This window comes from Squalius cephalus (genome assembly GCF_949319135.1).
Source record: "Squalius cephalus genome assembly, chromosome: 23".
Taxonomy (NCBI): domain Eukaryota; kingdom Metazoa; phylum Chordata; class Actinopteri; order Cypriniformes; family Leuciscidae; genus Squalius; species Squalius cephalus.
In genome coordinates, this window is record NC_137144.1 from 26,759,109 (window position 1) to 26,783,568 (window position 24,460).

A 24,460-nucleotide genomic window follows, 5' to 3' on the forward strand; every position below is an offset into this window, starting at 1 on the left:
CACACACACACACACACACACACACACACACACACACAAATTGCAAAGTATTACATTTCTACGTATCCTAAAACTCTAATTTGCAAATGTAAAACTCACTGCAGTGATGCTTGACAAGTTGTTTTATATTTTATTTATTTACATAATCTAAAACTACTTTAAAAAATGCATTCAATGTGTAAATGTTTCATAATGCATGTTTCCTCAGAATGAACCCGTAATCTTGCACAGGATCAGTGTGTGTGATCCTGCAGATCTGGATCCAGCTGAGGGAGCTCATCATCCGACAGGTGAAACTCTTCAGAGCCTGAACCTGTGTGTGTGTGTGCATCTCAGTGTGTGTGTGTGTGTGAGTGTGTGTACATCTCAGTGTGTGTGTGTATGCATAAACATGAGCTTATGAGGGCCCCTGTAATCGATCACAGACTCACTCACACACACACACACACACACACACACACACACACACACACACACACACACACACACACACACACACACACACACTCAGTGCTCTGCTATCTTTATTCCTCTCTCTCTCCGAAGGGTTTAACGAGGACCAGCGGTGAGCCCAACTGAAGCGACACACACACACACACTCAGCACTCTGCTATCTTTATGAAGGGTTTAACGAGGCCCAGTGCTGAGCTGAACTGAAGCTTTCAGAAGGAAATGGCCCGGCAGAGGTCATCTTTAAACGACGGGAATCTCTCTGGGGGATCCGGATCTCTTTTGAACTCCGAATGGGTCCGTCCGGTCTTATCTGTGTCACACAGCGGTGGGCCTCGACCCCCTCAGACCCCCGCACACACACTTAAACCCCTCAGACAGCTTTCAAAGGGCCCGAGGAGCCAGAACTGAGGCAGAGCTGATGTTAAGTAACAGCTTTATTTCCTGATTACAGTAATAGCTACAATAGTGCTCAACTTTTTTGTTTGGTATTTATTATTGGTCAGTGATGATACTTTACCTGGAATCAACCACTGTGAGACTCAGAAGGAATCATTTAAATTGTGTGTATATATATATATATATATATATAGTATATACACACATATGCAAAAAAAGTGGGTGTATACACAATAATAAAGTGCATGCATGCATTTATTTTTTTATATTTATTTATGCATGCATGCACTTTATTATTGTGTATATATACACCCAATTTTTTTGCATTTGTGTGCATACATATATATACTATTTAAATTATTGTAGTTTTTACAATAATTTAAGTAAAATTGTATATATATAATAAATTAATTTTATATAGTTCCAATAATTGCATTTTTAATTTAAATAAAATTGTGTGTATATACATGTGTAATAAATATAAATAAATAAATAATTGTATATACAGTTTAAATGATTGGAATATTAAAACAATTTAATTAAAATTGTATATATATATATATATATATATTAATTGTATATAAAATTTGAATGAATGCATTTTAATTAAAATAAAATTGTGTATACATGTATAGTAAATATAAAAAAATGTAAAAAATAAATGTATATATAGTTTAAATGATTGTATTATTACAACAATTATATAATAAAATACAATACATAATAAAAAATGTATGTATAATAAATATAATTAATTTTATATATAATTTAAATGATTAAAATTGTTTGTGTATGTGTATATATATATATATATATATATATATATACACACAATTTAAAGGATTGTATTTTTGTGTATACTTTGTATAATTGTATATGTATATAATTTAAATGATTGTATTTTTCAATAATTTAATTAAAATAGTTCAAACTGAAGCGACACACGCACACACACACACACACACACACACACACACACACACACACACACACCATAGAACAATTCAAAAAGTGAAAAAAATATTAACATTAAAATGTTAAGTTGATTTGTTTAAATGAACGCTTACACAATATTTAGTCAAAATACTAAGAGTCTGAATAAAATCTTCATAATATCTGACATTATATTACACATTTATATTACAATCATTAGAAATGATATATTAGAAATCCAGAAATCTGTCATTTAGTGGATTTCATCAAATAGTAGCAGCTCTTCTTCACCTTTTTTAGTTAAATTGTCATAATTTCACTCACTATAAACCATTAGAAGTGCAATCTTTCATTTTTATGAGGACAATCACTGTTGCATTTGATCCATTGCAGAGAACAAACGAAGAGCTTTCAGCACGACTCGAGTTTATATCTTTATTAGATCTGCTGTTTTATAAGTGTGTCTTCTGGATTATTATACGCTCGCTCTATCTCTCTTTGTCTTGGCCTGCTGTTTGTTTGCAAGGAAAGTTACAATCCCAGAGGAAGAGTGTTTGGATTGGCCTGTGAGCGTCTGGTTACGCATGATGATAAATCTCCATTATTTCCATCTCTAGCTCTTCACTAGCGACTGCTGCCCCAGAGAATCATGGGTAATCTCACACACGTCCACTTCTGCTTTCTGATCTGAGGTCAGTAAGTGCACACTTAGATAAAACTAACCAACAGTAATCTGCATTTCAGACAAAACTAATAATGAATCGATTAATACAGACAAAACAATATGCATTATGAATATATTATTACAGTGTGGCTTAAATCAAACAGTCTCCATTAGATTGATTAAGCTTGACTAAAATAGAACCAATTACAAATTAAGGATAATTAACCCTGTAAAGCATGAAACAACATTTGCCAGTGCACAAACATTTGATCAATAGTCTAATACATATCTAATTGATTGTCCAAAGACTAAATAAACACACATGTGTGTGATACACAGATGAAGTGATTCAAGTGAACCTCGTTTGAGTCTGAATGAAGTCACTAAGGCCTTGTACTCGTTTGCTAGAGTAAAATCTAAACACCAGAGATGTTTCCACAAAACCAAAGCGATCCCAGAGCAGACAAAAAGCCCCGCATGAGACTGAGAGGAGGTCTAGACTAAACAACCGCACTAGAGCCGCTCCAGATCACGTGACCGCGAGCCGCTCCAGATCACGTGACCGGCCGCTCGGATTTCCCCCCTGTGTAACATTAAAACATGGCATGCAACTGTAAAAGAGATTTTAGTGCACTGATTTATTTATTTAAAAGTATTTATTGATTATTTTTTAATGTATTTAAACTTTATGTTTTTTTTTTTTTTGTGTGATAAATTTTTTATTATTATTTATCATACCGGGCGGGAACATATCAAAGCTCACATGAACAGACAGATGCCATGAAAACTGTCCACATATAAACAGAGAAAAAAGCAAAAACAAAACAATAACATAGAAAGGGATATGTAGAAAAGGGAGGGAGGGAAATGTAGGATGTTGTATTTTAATATTTTATGTATTTTATTATTTATTTACAAAAAATATTTATTTAAAACATTTTTATGTATTTAAAAATATTTATTATTTTATGCATTTAATTGTTCTCAAGTATTTACTTATTTAAAATAATAAAAATATTTTAACATTTAAGTAAATAAAAAGTCCTTATTTAAACAAAATACATAAAATAACTACATTAATAAATGTATTTAAATAGCCTACTTATTTCAATGTATATGTATTTATTTATTTTATAAAGTATATATTTATTTCTTATAAATATATTTGCAATATGTATTTAAAATATTTATTTATTTTAAAAATATTTATTTTTTTTAAAAATCTTTGAAATATTTATTTATTAAAAAATATGTATATACTTATTTGCATAATAACATATTTATATATTCATATACATATTTATTTATTTTTAATAAATGTATTAAAAATACATTGTAAATGTATATATATAGATATATGAATATATATATATATATATACACATATATATATATATATATATATATATATATATATATATATATATATATATATATATATATCTTCATATATCTCTCAGCACCGGTTATAAAACCGTCCTCTCAGACCCGCCTGCAGTGGGACAGGTGTGAGAGGAGCCGTAAATGACCCCTCGCTGGGTCCCGGTGGGGTCAGGCCCTGTGATGTGCCCCCCCCCCCACCCCCCAATGTGGTCCCAGTGGGGACAGGCCCTGTGATGTGCCCCCCTGGTTGGCTACAACCATAGACTTATGAACCCCAGTCAGAGTTTAGAAAACTTATTTAACATTAAAAGTAGTTTAAGTTAACGGCTCTATGCCATCATGACCCCCGGCTGTCAAATTTATAAATATTTATTTATTTAAAATATATTTATATGCTTATTTTTGTGTGTAATTATTAAAAAGTATTTATTTATTTATTTAAAATAAAATTGTATTTATTTAAATAAAAATATTATTTATTTATTTTAAAAAATGTGTCTGTATTTATTTATATATCATAAATTGTTCATTTATTTAAACATTTATTTAATGTTTTTAAAATGTATTTATTAAAAAATATTTATTGTTTATTTATTTAAAAATATTGATTTAAACATTTATGTAAACAAAATTAAAAATGTTAATTTAAAAATATACTTATTTTATGTGTAATTATCTAAAAAAGTATTTATTTATTCAAAATAAATTTTACTTAAATACATTATTCATTTATTTAAACATTTATTTATTATGTTTTAAATGTATTTGTTTAAAATAAATATTTAAAATATTTGTTTATTCATTTAAAAACCATTTACTTAAACATTTATGTTAAAAATAGAAATAATTATTTAAAATGTATTTATATACTTATTTTGTGTGTAATTATTAAAAAAGTATTTATTTATTTAAAATAAAAATGCATTTATTTCAAATGGGAAAATATTTATTAAACATTTATTTATTGAGGCATTCAACAATGCATATATTTATTTATTTATTTTATACATTTATTTACGTTTTATCTTAATTTATTTTTAAACAATATGCATTTGTTAAAAACATGTATTTTAAATTTATAATTTATTTAAAGTTTTTTTTTTTTTTTTTTCAAATAGATAATGTGAGTCACATGACGTGCCACTTCACTAATTATAATGAAAATGGTTCTACTTTGTAAGGCCTTATTTTAAACAAGACACATTCTCAATGAGTCTTCTGCCCTCTTGTGGTAATGTTGAACAATAGCCTGACTGGACACAACTGAACCAACAAGAGGACATGCAGGCAGATTATGGTATGGTATTATTGATTTGTAGATTATAACTGAACTCCTAACCTTGAGTTAAATATTACTGTGAGTTTATTATTAACCATATAAAGTATAGGTTAAGGAGTACCCATAAATGATAAGTATGCATGTGTGTGTGTGTGTGTGTGTGTGTGTGTGTGTGTGTGTGTGTGTGTGTGTGTGTGTGTGTGTGTGTGTGTGTGGACTCATATAAATCAGAAAATTCTGTTTGTCTCATTATAGATCATGAATAATGAATTAGGACACTGGTGACTCTGGGCTGTAATGCTGCAGTTCCACACTAGAGGTCCCTGTTGATCTCACACACTTCAGAACAGTGTTGAAAAACATGGGATGTGTCTGAAAACACCCCCATACCGTTAATAGGGCACTATTTGAGGGAACATGCATAGTTGTGTCCGAAACCAGTGGACATTATCATATATATATATATATATATATAATATACAGAGGCGAACCAACACTGTGTGGGGGCCCCAGGCAAAATTAATCAATGAGGCCCTTTTTTTAATATATATGTATTTTATATATGTTTTATACACTACGTGCGTGCGTGTGCGGTAGGCTAGTCGAGATGGCCATGCCTAAAGGACAGTGAGATGTATCATCAGGCTACTGTGGTAATATATAATATATACACTTTAGAATAGATTTGTTTTGTTAATACATCTTAATACATCTACACAAAACATCTAAAAGAGCATTTGTTTAATTTTTACGTGTTTTTTAATTAATTAAAAAATTAAAAAAATTTTAATTAACGAAAGGTCCATCTTCATCTTTATAACAGAAGATGCAATTCAACAATCTTCAAGATACAGTAAATCTTCTAACGTGTAACAGATTGTCACCTTAAAACAGTAATTTAAATTACGTGGTGGAACAATGCTAAATAGAAATATATAGTTAACATCTTAATTTAATCTTATTTATTTTTTTAGTTAATAATTAAATTGTTTTTTAAAGCTATTAGTATTTTTTTCTACTAACACTAATAGCACGTTTATATTAATTTCTGCTAAATACTGGGTGAATGGAGGAATACATGCTGCGCCCAAGCGCATGCATAAATCTCGCCGCAAAAGCAGGCTAAATATGTCTTACATAACGAGGCATTTTAATTTATTCTAAATTAGTGATTTCGACCTCCTCGAGCTTTTATTTTGGCACTTCCAGTTACCGGCATTTTAAATTTGCATATTAGTTAAATATTTAGTTTCACTCGTAACATTTAGATTCAACATTTAGATTTAGATTCAGATTTAACATTTAGATTTAACATTTAGATTTAGATTCAGCATTTAAATTTAACATTTAGGTGTAACATTTAATATTTAGATTTAACTATTTAAAATATCTCTAAGTTGACAAATATTGTTGTAAATGTGCTAAAAAGTGACATACCAAAAATTCATACCAGTTTTTTAAACATTGTTTGAAGCTAAATGTGACAAAATGTTGCTGTTATTTTCAGCGTGCTGCAAACATATCTTCATTCATTTCTGCTGTAAAGTGCATGTGCCTTTAGAAAGAAATTCATCTTTCATACCATACGGATTACATAATCAGATGATAATTGCTTAGTTTCCATTCAAATTTTTTCGTTTAAAAGTGGACATATCAAGCATAGGCTATATCATGTATGTGAGGCTAGTATACCCTACGCCGTGTTTCTGTTTATTTTTGAGACACGCTCCAGTTCACGGAGACCACGAAAGCGCGCCCTGATTGTTTATTTTATTTTACGAAAGCGCAACGTTTACTTGTTATTGTGAGTTTACACAAGTAAAAGTAGTTGCGACTGATGCATCATTCTTTTCTGTATGGACAAAAATATAGTATTTTTTTAGTCATTTCCACTGTTTATAGCAAAATGCAAGTAATCGCGTTGCCGCCTCATGCAGTGCCCTGCCAGACGGATAAGTCCTCTTCGTGTTTAACAAATCGAATCATGGATTTTCTACATACCCGCGAATCGCTGCTCCGGTTTGAAAAAGGCGGCTGAGGCGAGACGGTAAAAGCATAACCAGCGTAACGAGAAAGGGGCCCCATTAAGGGGGATGCAGAGCTGTCGCTGCGGCTTTATATTAACATTCCTGATTATTTGAATGATCAGCCCTCGGGGGGCCCCCTTAAAATGTGGGGCCCCAGGCAATTGCCTGGCTTGCCTGCCCTATTGCGGCGCCTCTGATAATATATATATAGCCTATATATCGCTCATATATTGCAGTTTTGCCGTCTGTCTCTTTAAATGCTCGAGCTCTTTAAAGCAGGACTCTGATTGGCTGTCATTGTTTTTTTCGTTTTTTTAATCAGCTGGACAAATTGTTGATGTCGTTCCTTTGTGCCGTTATCATTATAGATGTGTTGTGATATTTTCTATGATTTTTAATTTAGAACTAGCCTATATCCCAACAAGCTGGCCTATATTTTCTATGAAAATTTTGCTAACATTCCTAGTTATGAAAACGTTTTTTTCTTAATGTTCTCTGAACGTCCAGTTAAACAAAAAAAAAAAAAAAAAAGTTTTAATAACGTTTATGGGAACATTCCATTTCATCACTGTTCAAACATTAATGGAATGTTACTTTTGAATGTTCTCTGAACGTTCTGAAACAAGTGATACATTTAAAAATGTTAGATAAATATCCAACTCAATTGTTTCAGGAAAAAAAACTAAAAACATCATGAACTATGTATGCATAATGTTTAACTGTTATTTGGAGAACATTATTTAAGAACAGATACCTCTAAAAATGAATGTTCTACTGGATGAACGTTTGTTCATAACTTTGAGAGAACCTTGTTAGAATGTTAGTCAAAGTTCTGAGAACGTGCCTCGAATGTAATTACTGTTGCATTTGCACGTGTGTGTGTGTGTGGTATTTTTGTACATAAATTTATGGTATGTTTTCATGACAACAATGTACTAAAAACGGAAAAGTTTTTCTCAAAATGATCCAAGTTCACAATGATCCGTGAAAACGACTAAAAACGCTGTATTCTGCTGCCAGGCCAGTAGATGGCGATGTGACTATATAAAGAAACACACAGACTAAACACACTGTTCACTGTTCTCACAGATTTGCGGTTTTGTAGATAACGACATCGTTTTCAAAAACTTGCACTTTATGTTTACACGACAGCGTTTTCAAATAAAAACAGAAAACTTCTTATGCGTTTTGGCCATTCATTTACATGCTTTTTTGGGCGACTGAAAACGCAAACTTTTGAAAACGATATCGTAAACTACAAAAACGCAAATCATCGCCACCTACTGGCCTGGCATAAATAATACAGCGTTTTTAGTCATTTTCACAAAACGGGATCATTTTGACAACGATAAAATGTTTTTTAGTTGAAACTGGGGTCATGTAAACAGCCACAAAGAAAGTAAAATTCACTGCTGCTTCGAGACACTATAGTGAGTTTCCCATAATTTAGCAGCATTCCCAGTGTCTCATCTGCTCAGGACGCTCTAGCACTTTCTTGCTGTCCTGTTTTCCCTCTGCCAGGATCTTTTACGCAAGCAGTCTCCCACTGCGTCTTTAGGACCCCAGCACAACCGTGAACTGTGCTCAACGGGACCCTGCATGCTCAAACTCATAATTAACAGCGTTCCTGTCCCGGTTAAGACGAGGTGATGTTAAACGGGAGAGACGGAGCAGCCAGTGACCTGTGGAAGTGATGTGGAGAACTTTCAGGAAAAACATCTCTGAGTTCCTCTTTATTGATGCTCAATGTTTCAAAATCACAACGTGGAACAATAAGTTCAGACAAGATCCCTTTTTTCCTTGTTTAAAGCAGACGAGGAAGGAATGTGTGTGTAATTAAATGCTCAGAGAGCAGGGATAATCTGTAAACATCCTTCAGAACATGTGATGCTGATAGTCGGCATATTTCAATACACTATAACTGGAGACCTAAATTACTGTGTTTCCTACTGTATGTACTCAGGGTCCGAAAAGAATATGCATGTAAGGGTCAAAAAGTGGGAATAACTAAATAAATAAATATTTTTATTTTTTCAAAATAATAAAAAAAATAAAAATAAAAAAGTGAAAATATACTTTGATTTAATTTGTTGCATTGTGGAATTATTTTTGAAAGCCTTATTTTCTTTAATGCAAAAATATATCTTTTTTTTATTTTCTGTATATTTTTAACTTTAAAACACTCAAAACGGTTGATTTAACTTTTTTTTATTATAAAAAATCAGTATAAATTCAGTGCAGTATAAATGCTGAAAAAAATATGGTTTCAGTTAAATAATATAATTTTTTTCCACATTGCAGTTATGAAATGAGATTTTGCTTTTCAATAGTGAGAATTTCCCGTGCATTTTCAAATATTTCAAATATTTTCTCATTTTAAATAAATACATTTTTATTTTAAATAAATACTTTTTGTTAATAATTACACACCAAAAAAAAAAAAAAAAAAAAAAAAAAAAATTTGAAATAAATATTTATATTTTTAACATAAATGTTTAAGTAAATGGTTTTTAAATAAATAAACAAATATTTTAAATATGTATTTCATGACATGATATCAAAGAGCCGTTAAATATTAGTGAAAACATTAGACAATATTTATAACAACATGGTTATCAATCTTACTGTCTACAAATTTCATAATGCAAAAATCCAAATTAAATTTATTGTTCTTTTTTTTTTTTTTTTTTTGAGGTGAAGTGAACTAGACATGTTCCCCTGTAACAATACTATACACTTTGAGTATAGATGTGATGGTTATGCATGCATGCACACATATGATATTCTTTAGGTTTGTCAAAGGCAAAATACAGAACTACATCCACTTTTTGAGAAGAAGGCGAGCATCAAACAGATATAAAGTGTTGTCCTGTATAGCATCAACATGCTGGACCCGGAGAACGTCTCTGGCTAGTTAAAGTAGCCTTGTTTCCTGAGAGAGAGAACGAGACGTTGCATCAGTAGCTGTGAAAGGGAACCCTGAGTACTTTCACTGACGGATCACCTCTAGCATAGTTTAGTGTCCAAACGCTGTTAAAGTCGCATAAAGGAACATGTGCAGCTGCCCGCTTCACTTAGACAACAAGACGATTAATGGCCAGCAAATGGACTTGCTGAAATCTCGGATGTTTCTCCTGAGAAAACACACACACACACACACCAGTAATCTCACATGTGTCTCAAACCTTTCACATTTACTCAAACGTCTGCAATCAGAAGTCAGAGATTCACATAAAAGTGTGCTGTTAGTATGCTTCTTTTACACTAAAAATAGTCTACTTTTCAGTCTACTTTTTATGTACTTATCAGAAATATACTTAAAATTACACTCAAGTGTACTTGACTTATACTGACAGAAAGTATAATTGGTCTATACATACTCAGATCGAGATATACTTAAAAGTGAATTAAGTATACTAAGTATACTTGGCTTGTAGTTGTGTTTACTCTTTTGATTGAGTAGCCTATTAAACACTTAGTTTTACATACTGTCTTATAAACTTACATTGTGTGAAAATATTGATTTATAAAGAAACACATCTAATTTCTGAGTATGTGAATTTTTGAGTAGTGCACATAGGAATTTACTTCAAATTTGCTTAATATTGCAAGTATAAAAATTAATACCTAAATAGGAACATAGTATACTTAAAGTGCATAAATAATATATAAATAGTAAACTTTAAGTATGTTAATTTCAATTAATCTACTTCAAATTGTACTTTCATAAACTAAAAAAATGCATTACAAGTATTTGACTAGCAAACTATCAGTATAACTAACAGTATAAGTTCACTTGTTGCAGTATACATAGAAAAAACTAGTTGTAAACTAGTTGTGTACTTAGTTTACTACTTAAAGTACACTTAAAAGTGTACTTTTATACACTAAAATGTTGGCCTATTTAGTCCCAAGTATTGAAATAGTACACTTACAAGTATAGTACTAGTACGCTGATATTAGTATACTTAAAAAATATACGATATGAACTCAAATATTTCTCATTAAATAATCTAAGCTGCTCCACATTCATTTTATAGCTCTATAGTCTTACTGGATGACAACTAGTGACTCATTTGCCATTGTTTTTATGAATTTTAGAAGAAAAATCTGAGATTAGATGAACGCCGTATTGAAATATAACCGAGATCTCCATTAAATCTCCCGAGCTGTGAACGAGCAGCATCTGAGCCGTAAAACTGTCTTCTGCGAGAGCGAAATGCTTGGTTTATTCTCCTAAATGAGCATCATTGAGTCGCTGGGAAGAAAAACACTCTTCCTGGAGCATCAGTATGCAGGGAACGACTGAAGACACAAAGAAAGAGAAAAGAAAGGAATGGATGAATGAGCAAACCGTTTTGAATGCACAGACAAACTGAATTAAAAGAAAAACATCCAAAGTATCAATAATACATCGAAAACAGTGCATTCACAGGTTTGTGAGGGTGCTTGCATTGCTATGTGGTCGTTAGGGTGTTCGAAGTTGTTGTTAGAACATTGCTGGGTGGTTGCCAGGGCATTGCTATGCTGTTACTAATGTATTCTGAATGTTTTTAGTGTTCTTTGTTGTTGCTAGGGTATTTGGGAGGTTACCACTGCGTTGCTATGCACTTGCTAAGGTCTTCAGAGTGGTTTTTAATGCACTTCTGTGTGGCTGTGAGATTGTTCTAGATGGTTGCTAGGGCGTTGCTGGGTGTTTGCTAGGGTGAATTTCCAGGGTTCTTCTATGAAATTGGTTAAGGCATTTTTCAGAGTGTTTTTAGGGTGTTTGATATGGTGATCTGGATTGTTGCTAGTGTATTCTGCGTGGTTGCCAGGGTGTTGCTATGGTGATCTGGATTGTTGCTAGTGTATTCTGCGTGGTGATCTGGATTGTTGCTAGTGTATTCTGTGTGGTTGCCAGGGTGTTGCTATGGTGATCTGGATTGTTGCAAGTGAATTCTGAGTGGTTGCCAGGGTGTTTGCTATGGTGATCTGGATTGTTGCTAGTGTATTCTGCGTGGTGATCTGGATTGTTGCTAGTGTATTCTGCGTGGTTGCCAGGGTGTTGCTATGGTGATCTGAATTGTTGCTAGTGTATTCTGCGTGGTTGCCAGGGTGTTTGCTATGGTGATCTGGGTTGTTGCAAGTGTATTCTGTGTGGTTGCCAGGGTGTTGCTATGTGGTGCACAAGGTGTTATGAGTGTTTGTTCACTGTTTGTTGTTGCTAGAGCTGCACAGTTCTAAATAAATTTAGAATCACGATTGTTTTTGTTTCAAATAGAGATCACGATTCTTCCATGATTCTGAACAGACAGCTAAACAAATAACATGTAATTTAATAGAGGTCTGCAGTGCAGTCAATTTAAAAATGTTTAATTAACTTGAATTAATTTTTTTTTAATCGGGTTGAATGAATGATTCTATGATGCACTTAAGAATAATTCACTTGTTTCATTACTGGGTGAATCAGCGTTTTTGAACGAATCACTTGAATGAATGATTCATTGATAAATACAGATTTTAACAGTCTCTTGTCGCCACCTACTGGTGTAACGATGTAATTGACATAATCTTTATTTAGAACTCCAAGTTACATTCAAAAGGTGATTTGCTCTATTTAGATTGCTAACATAGACATCAGTGTTTATATCTGAACTATAAACTTTTATCCCAATAGTTATGTGATAATTTGAATATTTGTAACACAGATATAAGGATACTGTGTGGTTGACTCTGGCTCAGATCTGAATGTTCGCTGTGATTGTACTCGTCAAAGGTTTAATAGACTTAGCCGATTCATTGTCATTTATGAATAATATCACGTGGGTGTTTGAATCAAGATCGCAATCTTTTAAAGTCCCCCTGCAGTCAATCATTGTATCCTTTAAAACTCACCTTTGATCACCAAAATCACATATTTAGACGATTTTTCCTTGAAAAAAATTCTTCATGCATTAAAATAGCGTGATACACTTCATTTAGTATACGCGGTTCTATGAATATGCAAATGAGCCACTCGTTGACGATCACACGTTGATCTGATTGGTTACAAGGTAGTTTGTGACGTCAGAAACACCAGCGATTTCAAAGCGTGTTTTTGAGACTGTCTTTGGTTCACTGCAGTTTTAAGGAGGAAATACTCAGCAATGCTGTCGACTTATGAAAACACCACATAGACACATAAACAATATTAAAAGCTTGCAATCATGCAGTTATATACAAAAAATACTGATATCTCTATGGAATAAAAAATACGTTTTTATCCCAATAGAAAAGTCTCTTATACAACATGAAAACATGCCTGCTTTTAACCAATTTATAAGCATATGTCCCATGATCCTCTCTAGAGATTCAGTCTGAACCCCATTTGTTCATTTGTTGAGAAGCTGGTGTGATCCGGGTGGTCTTTTGAGACCGAGCCATAATGTTTCCTTTCTCTGGTGTCCTTCAGCGGAGAGAGAGAGAGAGAGAGAGAGAGAGAGAGAGAGAGAGAGAGAGAGAGAGAGAGAGAGAGAGAGAGAGAGAGAGAGAGAGAGAGAGAGAAATGAATGTTAGAGAGAGAGAGAGAGAGAGAGAGAGAGAGAGAGAGAGAGAGCGTTATGCAATCCGTCAAAGCCTCACGGTCTCAGTGTTTTGTGAATGGGAGCGAGAGGGAGGAGTTGGACTTAGACCATCCAGGACTGACTGACTGACGGGATTCACCAAACCAGAAAACCTTCACATTATAGAGCAAAACCTGTGAATATACAGGACACTTGCCCTGCAGCATCCTGATGAAGGGTGAGTTTTATCAGATTTCCGTGTGCTGTGTCATGTTTACTAGAGTAACGCATGCATGTTTGTGGAGATTCTTATCAAAACCAGAAGTAGTTTTGTAGTGTCACAAACATTTTTTGACTTATTTTACTTCATAAATAGTTGGAATATCTTTTCAATGAGCATGCAACTTGATTGTTGTTGCAGTTTTGTCGTGCTATTTTTGTCGTGTTATTTTTTGGGGGTAACACTTCACAATAAGGTTCATTAGTTAGCCTAGTTAACTAACTACCTTAGTTAACATGAACTAAGAATGAACAATACTCCTACAGCATTAATTAATCTTAGTTAATATTAATTTCAACATTTACTAATACATTATCAAAATCAAATGTTGTATTTGTTAACATTAGTTAATGCACTGTGAACTAACATGCATGAACAATGAACAGCTGTGTTTTTATTAACTAACATTAACAAAGATTAATAAATACTGTAACAAATGTATTGCTCATGGTTAGTTCATGTTAGTTAATACATTAACTAATGTTAACTAATGAACCTTATTGTAAAGTGTTACCCAATTTATTTATTATTTACATTTTAGAATAATAGCAAAGTCACTAAAACTCTGAAAGTTTGGGAGCAAAGCATGTAAAACATCTCTTTTATATTCAAGCTTCTTGTTTGTCTAGATTCCAACTTTTCTCATTCATCCTGAAATGCTTTTAAACACTATTGAAGTGTGTGATGAGCAATTCATGATGCTTTTCCTTCACTAAAATATTAGTTTTATAATGACATTTAGCATGTATGCACAATTTGCACTACTGTTCAAAAGTTTGGAGCCAGTAAGAAATGAATAGGCTAATTTTATTCATCAATGATGCATTAAATTGGCCAAAAGTGACAGTAAAGACTAAATAAATGCTGTTCTTTTGAACTTCCATTCATCAAACAATCCTGAAAAATAACATTTATTGGGGTTTCCACAAAAATATGAAGCAGCACGACTGTTTTGAACATTGATAATAATCATAAATGTTTCTTGAGCATCAAATCCTCATATTAGAGTGATTTCTGAAGGATCATGTGACACTGAAGACTGGAGTAATGATGCTGAACATTCAGCTTTGATCACAGGAATAAATTACACTTTACTGTATATTCGCATAGAAAACACATTGTAATAATATTTCACAGTTTTACTGTATTTTTGATCAAATAAATGCAGCCTTGTTGAGTGTAATTTCTTTCAAAAACATAAAAAAACTAGGGCTGTCAAAAGATTAATCGTGATTAATCGCATCCAAAATAAAAGTTTGTTTTTAATAATATATGTGTGTGTACTGTGTACAATTAAATTTGTATATATAAATACACACACATGCATGTATATATTTAAGAAAAATGTGTTATTTATATATATATAAAAAATTATATTTATATATAATATAAGCTATATAAATATATATACAGTATATTTATGCAAATATTTCTTAAATATATACATGCATGTGTGTGTATTTATATATACAAAATAATTATACACAGTACTACACACACATATATTATGTAAACACAAACTTTTATTTTGGATGCGATTAATCGCGATTAATCTTTTGACAGCCCTAAAAAAACCCAAACTTTTGTGTATGTTTGTGTATAAAATGTATTTTATACTTATAGAATTACTTCATATTTCAAGCTGTTAGATCATAATGTTGTAAAATCATGAGCATCATAACAATAGTGTGTCTAAACTTTGGTAAAAGAAGAAGAACTTAATTAATTCTAAATGTGCAATTCATTTTTTTTCACTTTGCGTAAAAAAGGTGGTCAAAACGAATGCAGATGCATGAGGAATTTCAGTCATGAATCTACACAAATCTGCCACTGTGTGATATATGTAGACGTATTCAGCTATGCAGTTCATTCCTTTGGGATTTTCCCACTTGCATGTTCAGATTTCCACACACCCCATCACAACATGTTATTCTGCTCGTATAATTGAACAATAAGCCGCAAAAGCACAAATTAAACTCATTAATTTCAATTAGTTGATTGTTAACAGCTACACCCATGAAATACATGTTTACAAATCAGTTCAATAGTGAAGAATCCACATAATAAGCTGCCAAGCTGAAGATCTTGACACATGTGTTGATATATGAACGCTCCTGTGGCGTTTGGCCCCACATTGACTGTGCCGTAATATGAGGATTATTTGATGATCTTTTTGCATGTAAGTTCCAGCTTTGTGTCAGCAAGTTGAGAGATTTACTGAGCTGGCAGAGATTCAAGTGAGCTTTTGTAAAGACTGCATTTTTATTTGTCCTGCAAGTATCTACCTGCATCGAGAGCTTATTTCTCATACTCCAAATCGTAGTCGGGTGTCACACATTTTATTGCTCAGATGTTGCTCTTTCATTGCTCATGAGATTTTGAGATCATTTTGAGACACTTTTGAGTGCAGACTTTATTATCTTGAGCACAGTTTGAGATATTTTTGAGATCTCTTTTGAAAACTCTAGTTATGAAAAATGTGAGATTAGTAGAATCGTTTTCTCAGGAGAAACAACTGAGAAGCAGGAGATCTCATATGTGTCGGGGAAAAACAGTTGAGATATTAAAGCGATCTATGTGCAGTTCGTATTTTCTTTTGGTATCATTGGGAAATCTGAGCAGAATTTGAGACATTTCTGAGATCTCTTTTGAAGTCCATTTGCTCGCCATTTTAAGATCATTGCTGTCTTGGAGAAACAGTTGGGATCACAGAGATATACGTGCCGTTCTTCTTTCCTTTTGCATGTTTGGAAATTCTGAGCAGAGTTTGAGACATTTGAGATCTCTTGAAACTCTAGAGATGATATATGTGAGATTAGCAGGGGTTTTCCCTCAGGAGAAGCGGGAGACTTCAGCTGGTCCGTTTGCATGTATTTATGTCTAGGAGAAACAGATGAGACATTAAGGAGATCTATGTTGAGTTTTAATTTTTATTTGGTATCTTTGGGCAAAGTGAGCAGAGTTTGAGACATTTTTAGATCTCTTGAAACTCTGTAACTGATATATGTGAGATTAAAGGGGTGGTTAATGCCCTTTTCACAAGATGTGAAATAAATCTCTGATGTTCCCAGAGTGTGTATGTGAAGTTTTAGCTCAAAATACCCCACAGATATTTTTATATAGCATGTTAAAATTGTCACTTTTTGAGGGTGAGCAAAAACACACCGTTGTGTCTGTCCCTTTAAATGTAAATGAGCTGCTGCTCCCGGCACAGGGGGCGGAGCTTCAACAGTTTGTGTCCTTTTGCCTCACACAGACATGCACTGAAAATTTCAAAAACGTTTAGCCTTTTATGTTCAAACCAGAGTCAGAAAGATGGAGAGACTCAAGAAAAAGTGACATATAGACAACATTTCTGAATGGTTAGTTGATGAGTTTATGAAGCTGATGTGTAGTTTCTAGTCATTGATTAGCATATTTTGTATTGATGATCAATAAATCATGTTCAGGGGGCGGGGTTTATGTAAATTCTAGGGTTGGTGATGTCACTAACCCGGGAGGAATGTGGTGTAGTCTCTACCAGCCGTTTGTTGTAGTCCTTAAAAAGCGATTTCTTTAAAAGCAAATATCTCCCTTTGCTTTGAACTTTGAGCGTTGTAACTTTGCAGATGTTGTTTATGCTCAAACAGCAACATTACACACTAACTAAAGTTAGAAAAGTCAAATCATAATAAACCACCCCTTTAAACAGGTTCTTTTCTCATGAGAAACATCTGAGAAATAAGAGACTTCAGCGGGTCGGTTTGTGTCTTATTGGTGAACGAGACACAGTCGAGACATTAAAGAGGTCTATGATGAGTTTTTCTTTGGTATCTTTGAGAAATCTGAGCAGAGTTTGAGAAATTTTTGAGATCTCTTTTGAAATTCTGCTGATGATATATGTGAGATTCATTGGTTCTTTTCTCATGAGAAACATTTGAGAAACAGCATCTCATTGCTGACTAGGAGAAACAGTCGAGATATTAAAGAGATCTGTGCATCGCTCTTCCTAACTTTTGTATCTTTGGGAATTCTGAGCACAGTTTGGGGAACTTTTGCGATCTCTTTTGAAACTCTAGAGATGATATGTAGGTGGGATTAGTAGGCGTTTCTTTTCTCATGAGAAACATCTGAGAAGCAGGAGACTTCAGCAAGTCCATTTGCTCTCCGTTTAATTTGATTAAAGTGCCCAGAAACAGTTGAGATATTAAAGAGATCTATGTGCTGTTCTTCTTTCCTTTGTTACTGTACCTTTGGGAAATTTGAGCAGAATTTGAGACATTATTGAGATCAATCCTAAAGTATAAAGGGGTTACTGTGTTTTTTCTAAAAGAGAACAATCTGAGAAGCAGAAACTCAATTTGGTCTCTGTTTAATCTCTTTGAGATCTAGGAGAAACGATTGAGATACTAAAGAGTTTTTTTTCCAGCATAAATCTGTTTTGAATGCAGAGTTTGGTATTGTAGAAAATCTGAGCATGATTTGACATGTCTTTGAGATCTGTTCTGAAATACGTCAGAATTTATAACAGGGGGAATATACATATTGAGTTATGGGGCTGTGCAATAATATCACGGCTTTTTACTGAATATTTATAGCCTGGAAATCCAGACCTAAATCTGAAAGATTAATGGTCTGGCATCGACTAATGTAAATGGGCCAGCTCGAGGGGCGGCACCAAGCATGCGTTTGAAAATCTCACCGCACGTAATTGGATAACACTACGACCAATCACAACAAGTTATTTCTTAGCTACCAGCGGAGCTAACTGGTAGATTAGACTCTTACCATATCCGGTTGGCAAAACAGCAAAAACGCCCTTTTTGCAAAGGAACGATTCGAGCGCCGTCTTCTGTTCCTCTTTTAGATAAAAAGCCAAGTCTAACTCGTTCACTGTAGCGGCCAAAGCCGTTTCAAACAACTGGTGTTCATCCATAGCCATCTTGCAATGTTTACTAATGACTTCGACGTCACAGCGCTGTCGTCATCTTTAGCTCCGCCTATATCAGATAACCCGATGTGATTGGTGGAGCTCGGATACGAGGGCATATTTAATGAGCATCATTACTCGACACTAGAGTAAACTCGCTGAGCAAATTCAACTTGTGCTCTCGCGAGAACTTCCAGGGTAGAATATTTATATTTTTAAAAAAGATTCTTGTCCTATATGTTTGTATGGTTCTGTATGTTTTATGCAAGCGTGTACCACTGAGGAGAAGCACTATATTTTGTTGTATATTGTGCAAGTACAAAAAATGGTATTCTATTCTATTCTATTCTATTCTATTCTATAGCCCTATTCGGACGGGACTAGTTTTCCAAACGACGTTTGAGTTACAATTCTTATCAACCTACGTCTGTGATTTCATGTACGGATTCGGACGGGACTAACATCTCCGTGTTTATTACCGAGGTAGGAGTGTCTGTGTTTTACATGTGGGCATTGCAGAAGATCACGTGTTCAGAATGCGTGGATTGCGTATGGTCAAGTACATTTCAGGAATATAATATAAAAACTGCCATTGAACACAATTTATGAAATTTGATCAAATGTATTTTGAAATAAAGTACTTTTAAAATTAAGCACTTTGAAATATAAAGTAAAACGTCCTAAAGTATTTAGTGTTTTGTAAACATTTTATAAAAATTGTAGTATTAAAAAACTAAACATACATTTATTATCATGATTTTATAGAACTGAGTTCTTATAATAAACCCACTGGAATAAAAAGTTTTAACTTATATAATTTACACGTTATATAATTAAGTGCAGAAATGAAAGTAATCTTACCTGAAACTGATATTACAGTAGCCAGTCTTAACAGTTTACGTGATTTGGCTCTTCTTGTTGATTTCATTTTTTTATTTCTTCGCAGTGTACCGAACACATCTACATCCATTATCGGTGCGCAAAAAGCAGAAACTTGAATACCGGCGCGATAGCGAGAGATTGTATGGCAGTTCACGTTGACCAAAACACACAAGAAAAAGCGTTTTGGAAAAAAACATTTTCGGCAATCACAGACATTCGCATTCGGACGGGATTAGATTTCTCTGAGGACCGCCGAGTTTGACAAAAAACAGTAGGTAATTTTCTCTGGAATTTTTACAGAGGTCGTGTGAGAAAAAGACAGACATGGCAGATTCTGACAGGATTAAAATCTCAAAGTACGTCTGTGAAACAGAAATTTCTCTAACATCCCCCTGTGAAACTAGTCCCGTCCGAATAGGGCTTATGAAAGTCTTGAGGTCACTTGTGGTGTTTTTCTAAGGTGAACAGGCAGAGGCAGGAGACTTAAACAGAAATTTCCTCTCCTTCTAATATTATTGAGAAACAATTGAGATTTGTTTGTCACTTTTCCGTCCTAAGGGGCAAACGGCCCTCAGAAGCTCAGCTCTATAGGACTAACGTGTGATCTCATCTCTGGCCGAGTGAAAACGTCAGTAAACTGAGATCAAACCGCCTCATCTACCAAACAAACCAGAAGTCTGTTCTGCCTCACGCTGCCAGTCCTTCATTCCTTCAGGTGTCTTGTTAATGCAAGCGTCTATTTATACCAGTCTGGTAATGCTGTTCGGTTTTCACTGACGACTGTGACACTGGCACTTCCCCCTCCTGTTTCTGCAAAAGAAAAAGAGCACATTCTCAAGGCCTCTGACTCTGCGGGACGTCCAGCATGTTTGAAACCTCATGCATGTTGAACAGACTTTTATCCCTCTGATTGACTTTGGATATTCTGGTTCCTTCACTGTAAAAACATATTGTTGGTTTAACTTAAAAAAGTAAGTTACCTGGTTGCCTTAAAAATTTGAGTTCATTGAAATTAAACAATTGAGTTAATGCAGTGAAGGAGATTGGTTTAATCAATAGAAACTCAAAATATTAAGTTATCTGAACCACATTAATTTAAGTTGATTTGACAAAAGATTTACACATTTACATTTATGCATTTGGCAGACGCTTTTATCCAAAGCGACTTACATTGCATTTCAAGCTACACATTTACATTCTTATCGGTTCTTGCTTTCCCAGGGAATCGAACCCTAATAAAAGTTGTGATTACAAATAATGAAAATCAATTTTTTACAGTGTTGAAGCTGGTTTTGTTTCAGGACTCACACCAAGAGTTGTTCAGGGCACAAAGTTCAGTGAAAAAGTGCTGAAATGTATTTAAAACAATGACAAAAAGGTTCTTTCACTGGATGTACAATAGCCTGGACATTCAGCAAAACATCTCCTTTTGTGTTCCACGTAAGAAGGAAAGCCATTACGGCTAAATGATGACAGAATTGTTTAATGTCTTTGATTTGTACTACTGAAACGCACAGATGAGTCCGACTCGTTAATATAAGCTGACAGATATGAACACAGTGAGGGAGTCTTCTGTTTCACACACAGAGAGAGTCTTTTCAGCAGTGCTGGGTGTTGGGTAGCCGTATCCCACAATGCTCGTGTGATCTGTCACTATCATGGCATGCATTGGGTCATGTGATGCCGTCTCCAGTAATGCTCTCTAGAACGGGATAGTGAGTTCTGTCATCATTTACATAACATGGTAATGCATAGTAATTTTAAATATTTGCTGTCCTGAGTGCCATTTGAGTGTGTTGCTATGCAGTTGCTAAGGTGTCTTGAGTGTTTTTGGAACATGTTGTTTTCCAGTTTTCTATGTGGTTGTTAAGGAGTCTTGAGTGTTTTTATCATGTTGCAATGCAGTTGCAAAAGCATTCTACAGTAAGAGTTGTTTTGTGTCTTGCTATGTAGTTGCTAAGGTGTTGCTATGTCATTGCTAAAGTCTTCTGAGTGTTTTTTAACATGTTGCTATGCAGTTGCTAGGGTGTTGCTATGTGGTTGTTAAGGATGCTTGAGGGGTTTAATATGTTGCTGTGCAGTTGCAAAAGCGTTCTACAGTAAGAGTTGTTTTGTGTCTTGCTATGTAGTTGCTAAGGTGTTGCTATGTCATTGCTAAAGTCTTCTGAGTGTTTTTTAACATGTTGCTATGCAGTTGCTAGGGTGTTGCTATGTGGTTGTTAAGGATGCTTGAGGGGTTTAATATGTTGCTGTGCAGTTGCAAAAGCGTTCTACAGTAAGAGTTGTTTTGTGTGTTGCTATACAGTTGCTAGGGTGTTGTTATGCGGATGTTAATGAGTCTTGGGTGTTTTAACATATTGCTATGCAGTTGCTAGGATGTTGTTATGTGAATGTTAAGGTGTTTGAGTGTTTTTAACATGTTGCTATGCAGTTACTAAGGTGGTTGCCATGTGGTTGTTAAGGAGTATTGAGTGTTTTAATATGTTGCTATACAGTTGCAAATGCATTCTATGGCAGGAGTTGTTTTGTGTGTTGCAATACAGTTGCTAAGGTGTTGCTATGTGGATGTTAAGGAGTCTTGAGTGTTTAACATGTTACTATGCAGTTGCTAGGGTGTTGCAAAGTGGTTGTTAAGCAGTCTTGAGTGTTTTAACATATTGCTATGCAGTTTCTAGGGTATTGCCATATGTTTGTTAAGTCTTGAGGGTTTTAACATGTTGCTAGGCAGTTGCAAAATCATTCTACAGTATGTGTTGTTTTGCATGTTGCTAGGCAGTAGCTAGGGTGCGGCTATGTGGTTGTTACGGAGTCATGAGTGTTTATATTATGTTGCTATGCTGTTTCTAGGGTGTTGCTATGTAGTTGTCAAGGAGTCTTGAGTGTTTTAACATGTTGCTATGCAGTTGCAAAAGCATTCAACGGTAAGTATTGTTTTGTGTGTTGCTAGGGTGTTGCTATGTTGTTGTTAAGGAGTCCTGAGTGTTTTTATTATGTTGCTATGCTGTTGCTAGGGTGTTGCTATGTGGTTGTTAAGGAGTCTTGAGTTAAAATGTTGCTATGCAGTTGCAAAAGCATTCAACATTCGAGTTTTTTGTGTGTTGCTATGCAAAGGTGTTGCAATGTGAGTGTTTTTTAAGCCTATATGTATTTTATATTAAGGTCAGTGAAGGGCCTTTATGTCCTTGTGAGTTTTTTCACATGCTGTATTTGTATTAAGCCATAACAGTAACATCACTTGTTTTGTGGCTTCTGAATGCAACGGTTACAGATATCATGACAAAACATGCAATAATATGCATGGAATTGAGTGGGTTCACCACACGTACACAGACAGCCAGGCTTTTGTGCTCAGACTGGTTTATGAAAGGATCTGGTCTGAATGGGCGTATCTTCCCTCGTATCTTCATGTTTCTCGTATCTTCATGTTTTACCAGATAATAACTTTGGGTCTTTTGAATGAAAACACTGCTGTCAATCGTTTAAAAGATTTAGTTTGAATTAATTACGCCATTCATTGATCAAAATAAATCAAGCGTAGCGTCAGTTCTGGCAGGTCACATTAGTCAAGCTCGCATCAGTGACTCTCAGCTGATAAACATCTACCTATAGGAATATGACGCCCATCCCTGTACACATATATAAGCTCCTTCAGTATTATCAGCAGCTATCGCGTTTCTCAGGAGCGGATTACCCTCCTCCCTCCCCAGCTCCACCTCTCGTCAGTCAGGATTTGGCATTCTGGTTCCCCTTGAATCAGAATAAATTCTCAAATGATGTTGTACTTTAAAATCTTGAATTAATGATATCTGCAATTCATTCATGTTGGTTCTGTTCTGTTTACCCTAAGTGGGGTTATTGCTCTCTCTGCTCTTATTCATGCTAAGCTGCATGGATGCGCCTAGAACCATACCGCCAATCCAAACTGTATGCTAATTGTCAATCATATTTGACGATAGTGGTCCTGACAGAATTGCATGTGATTATAACTGCATTAAACAGTGCTACTCTTGACCAATCACATCATAGCAGTCACGAGTTTCTTCAAAACACGCTTTTATATTTCTACAGGAGAGAAAGAGATCGCGACCAAGATGGACCCGTCTAACGGGCTGAACCGTCCGCTGGAGATCGTCCCGCACGCCGAGGTGAAGATGACAGAACGAGGACAGTGGAGCAACAAGCTGGAGTTTATCCTCTCGGTGGCCGGAGAAATCATCGGACTGGGAAACGTGTGGCGCTTCCCGTATCTCTGCTATAAGAACGGTGGAGGTGAGGAGGAAGGAATGATACTGAATAATTATCATGTACCTCAAAAAATACTTGCATGCATGTGCAAAAACCTGGAGTTACTATGATACCATGTCCAAAAATCCACATTATGCCATGGTACATCGGCATATAAAATATAGTATTACCATGGTAAATATCCAAAAAATTACATAAATTCATCAAAAAGAACCATAGTACTACCATGGTATTTTAGGAAGTACATTGGAGTTCCATATAAATATCATTGTACTGTACATAAATTGGTATTACTGTAACATGATACATGTCCAAAAGCATATTATTTACCATGATACATGTCAAAAACAGGGTATTACCACACTCTAAAAACTGCTGGGTTGTGTTAACCCAATTTTGGGTCAAATATGGTCTCACCCAACGTTGGGTTAAAAAATGCAATTTAAAAATGGACAAATTGCATTTTGGACAAAATCAAAAATGGA

General features: G+C 34.4%; 2 protein-coding genes across 2 annotated transcripts in view; one reads left to right on the forward strand and one right to left on the reverse strand.

The window, feature by feature from the left end:
* The window catches only part of avpr1aa (arginine vasopressin receptor 1Aa), a 675,329-nt gene that overhangs the window by 495,599 nt on the left and 155,270 nt on the right, over nt 1-24,460 (reverse strand). The window lies entirely within an intron of this gene.
* The window catches only part of slc6a13 (solute carrier family 6 member 13), a 34,102-nt gene continuing 23,406 nt past the window's right edge, over nt 13,765-24,460 (forward strand). Inside the window, exons 1-2 of the mRNA XM_079860146.1 lie at nt 13,765-13,897; nt 23,799-23,999. Coding sequence (XP_079716272.1) covers nt 13,891-13,897; nt 23,799-23,999 — 208 coding nt within the window. The 5' untranslated portion in view covers nt 13,765-13,890. The remainder of the gene's footprint in view (nt 13,898-23,798; nt 24,000-24,460) is intronic.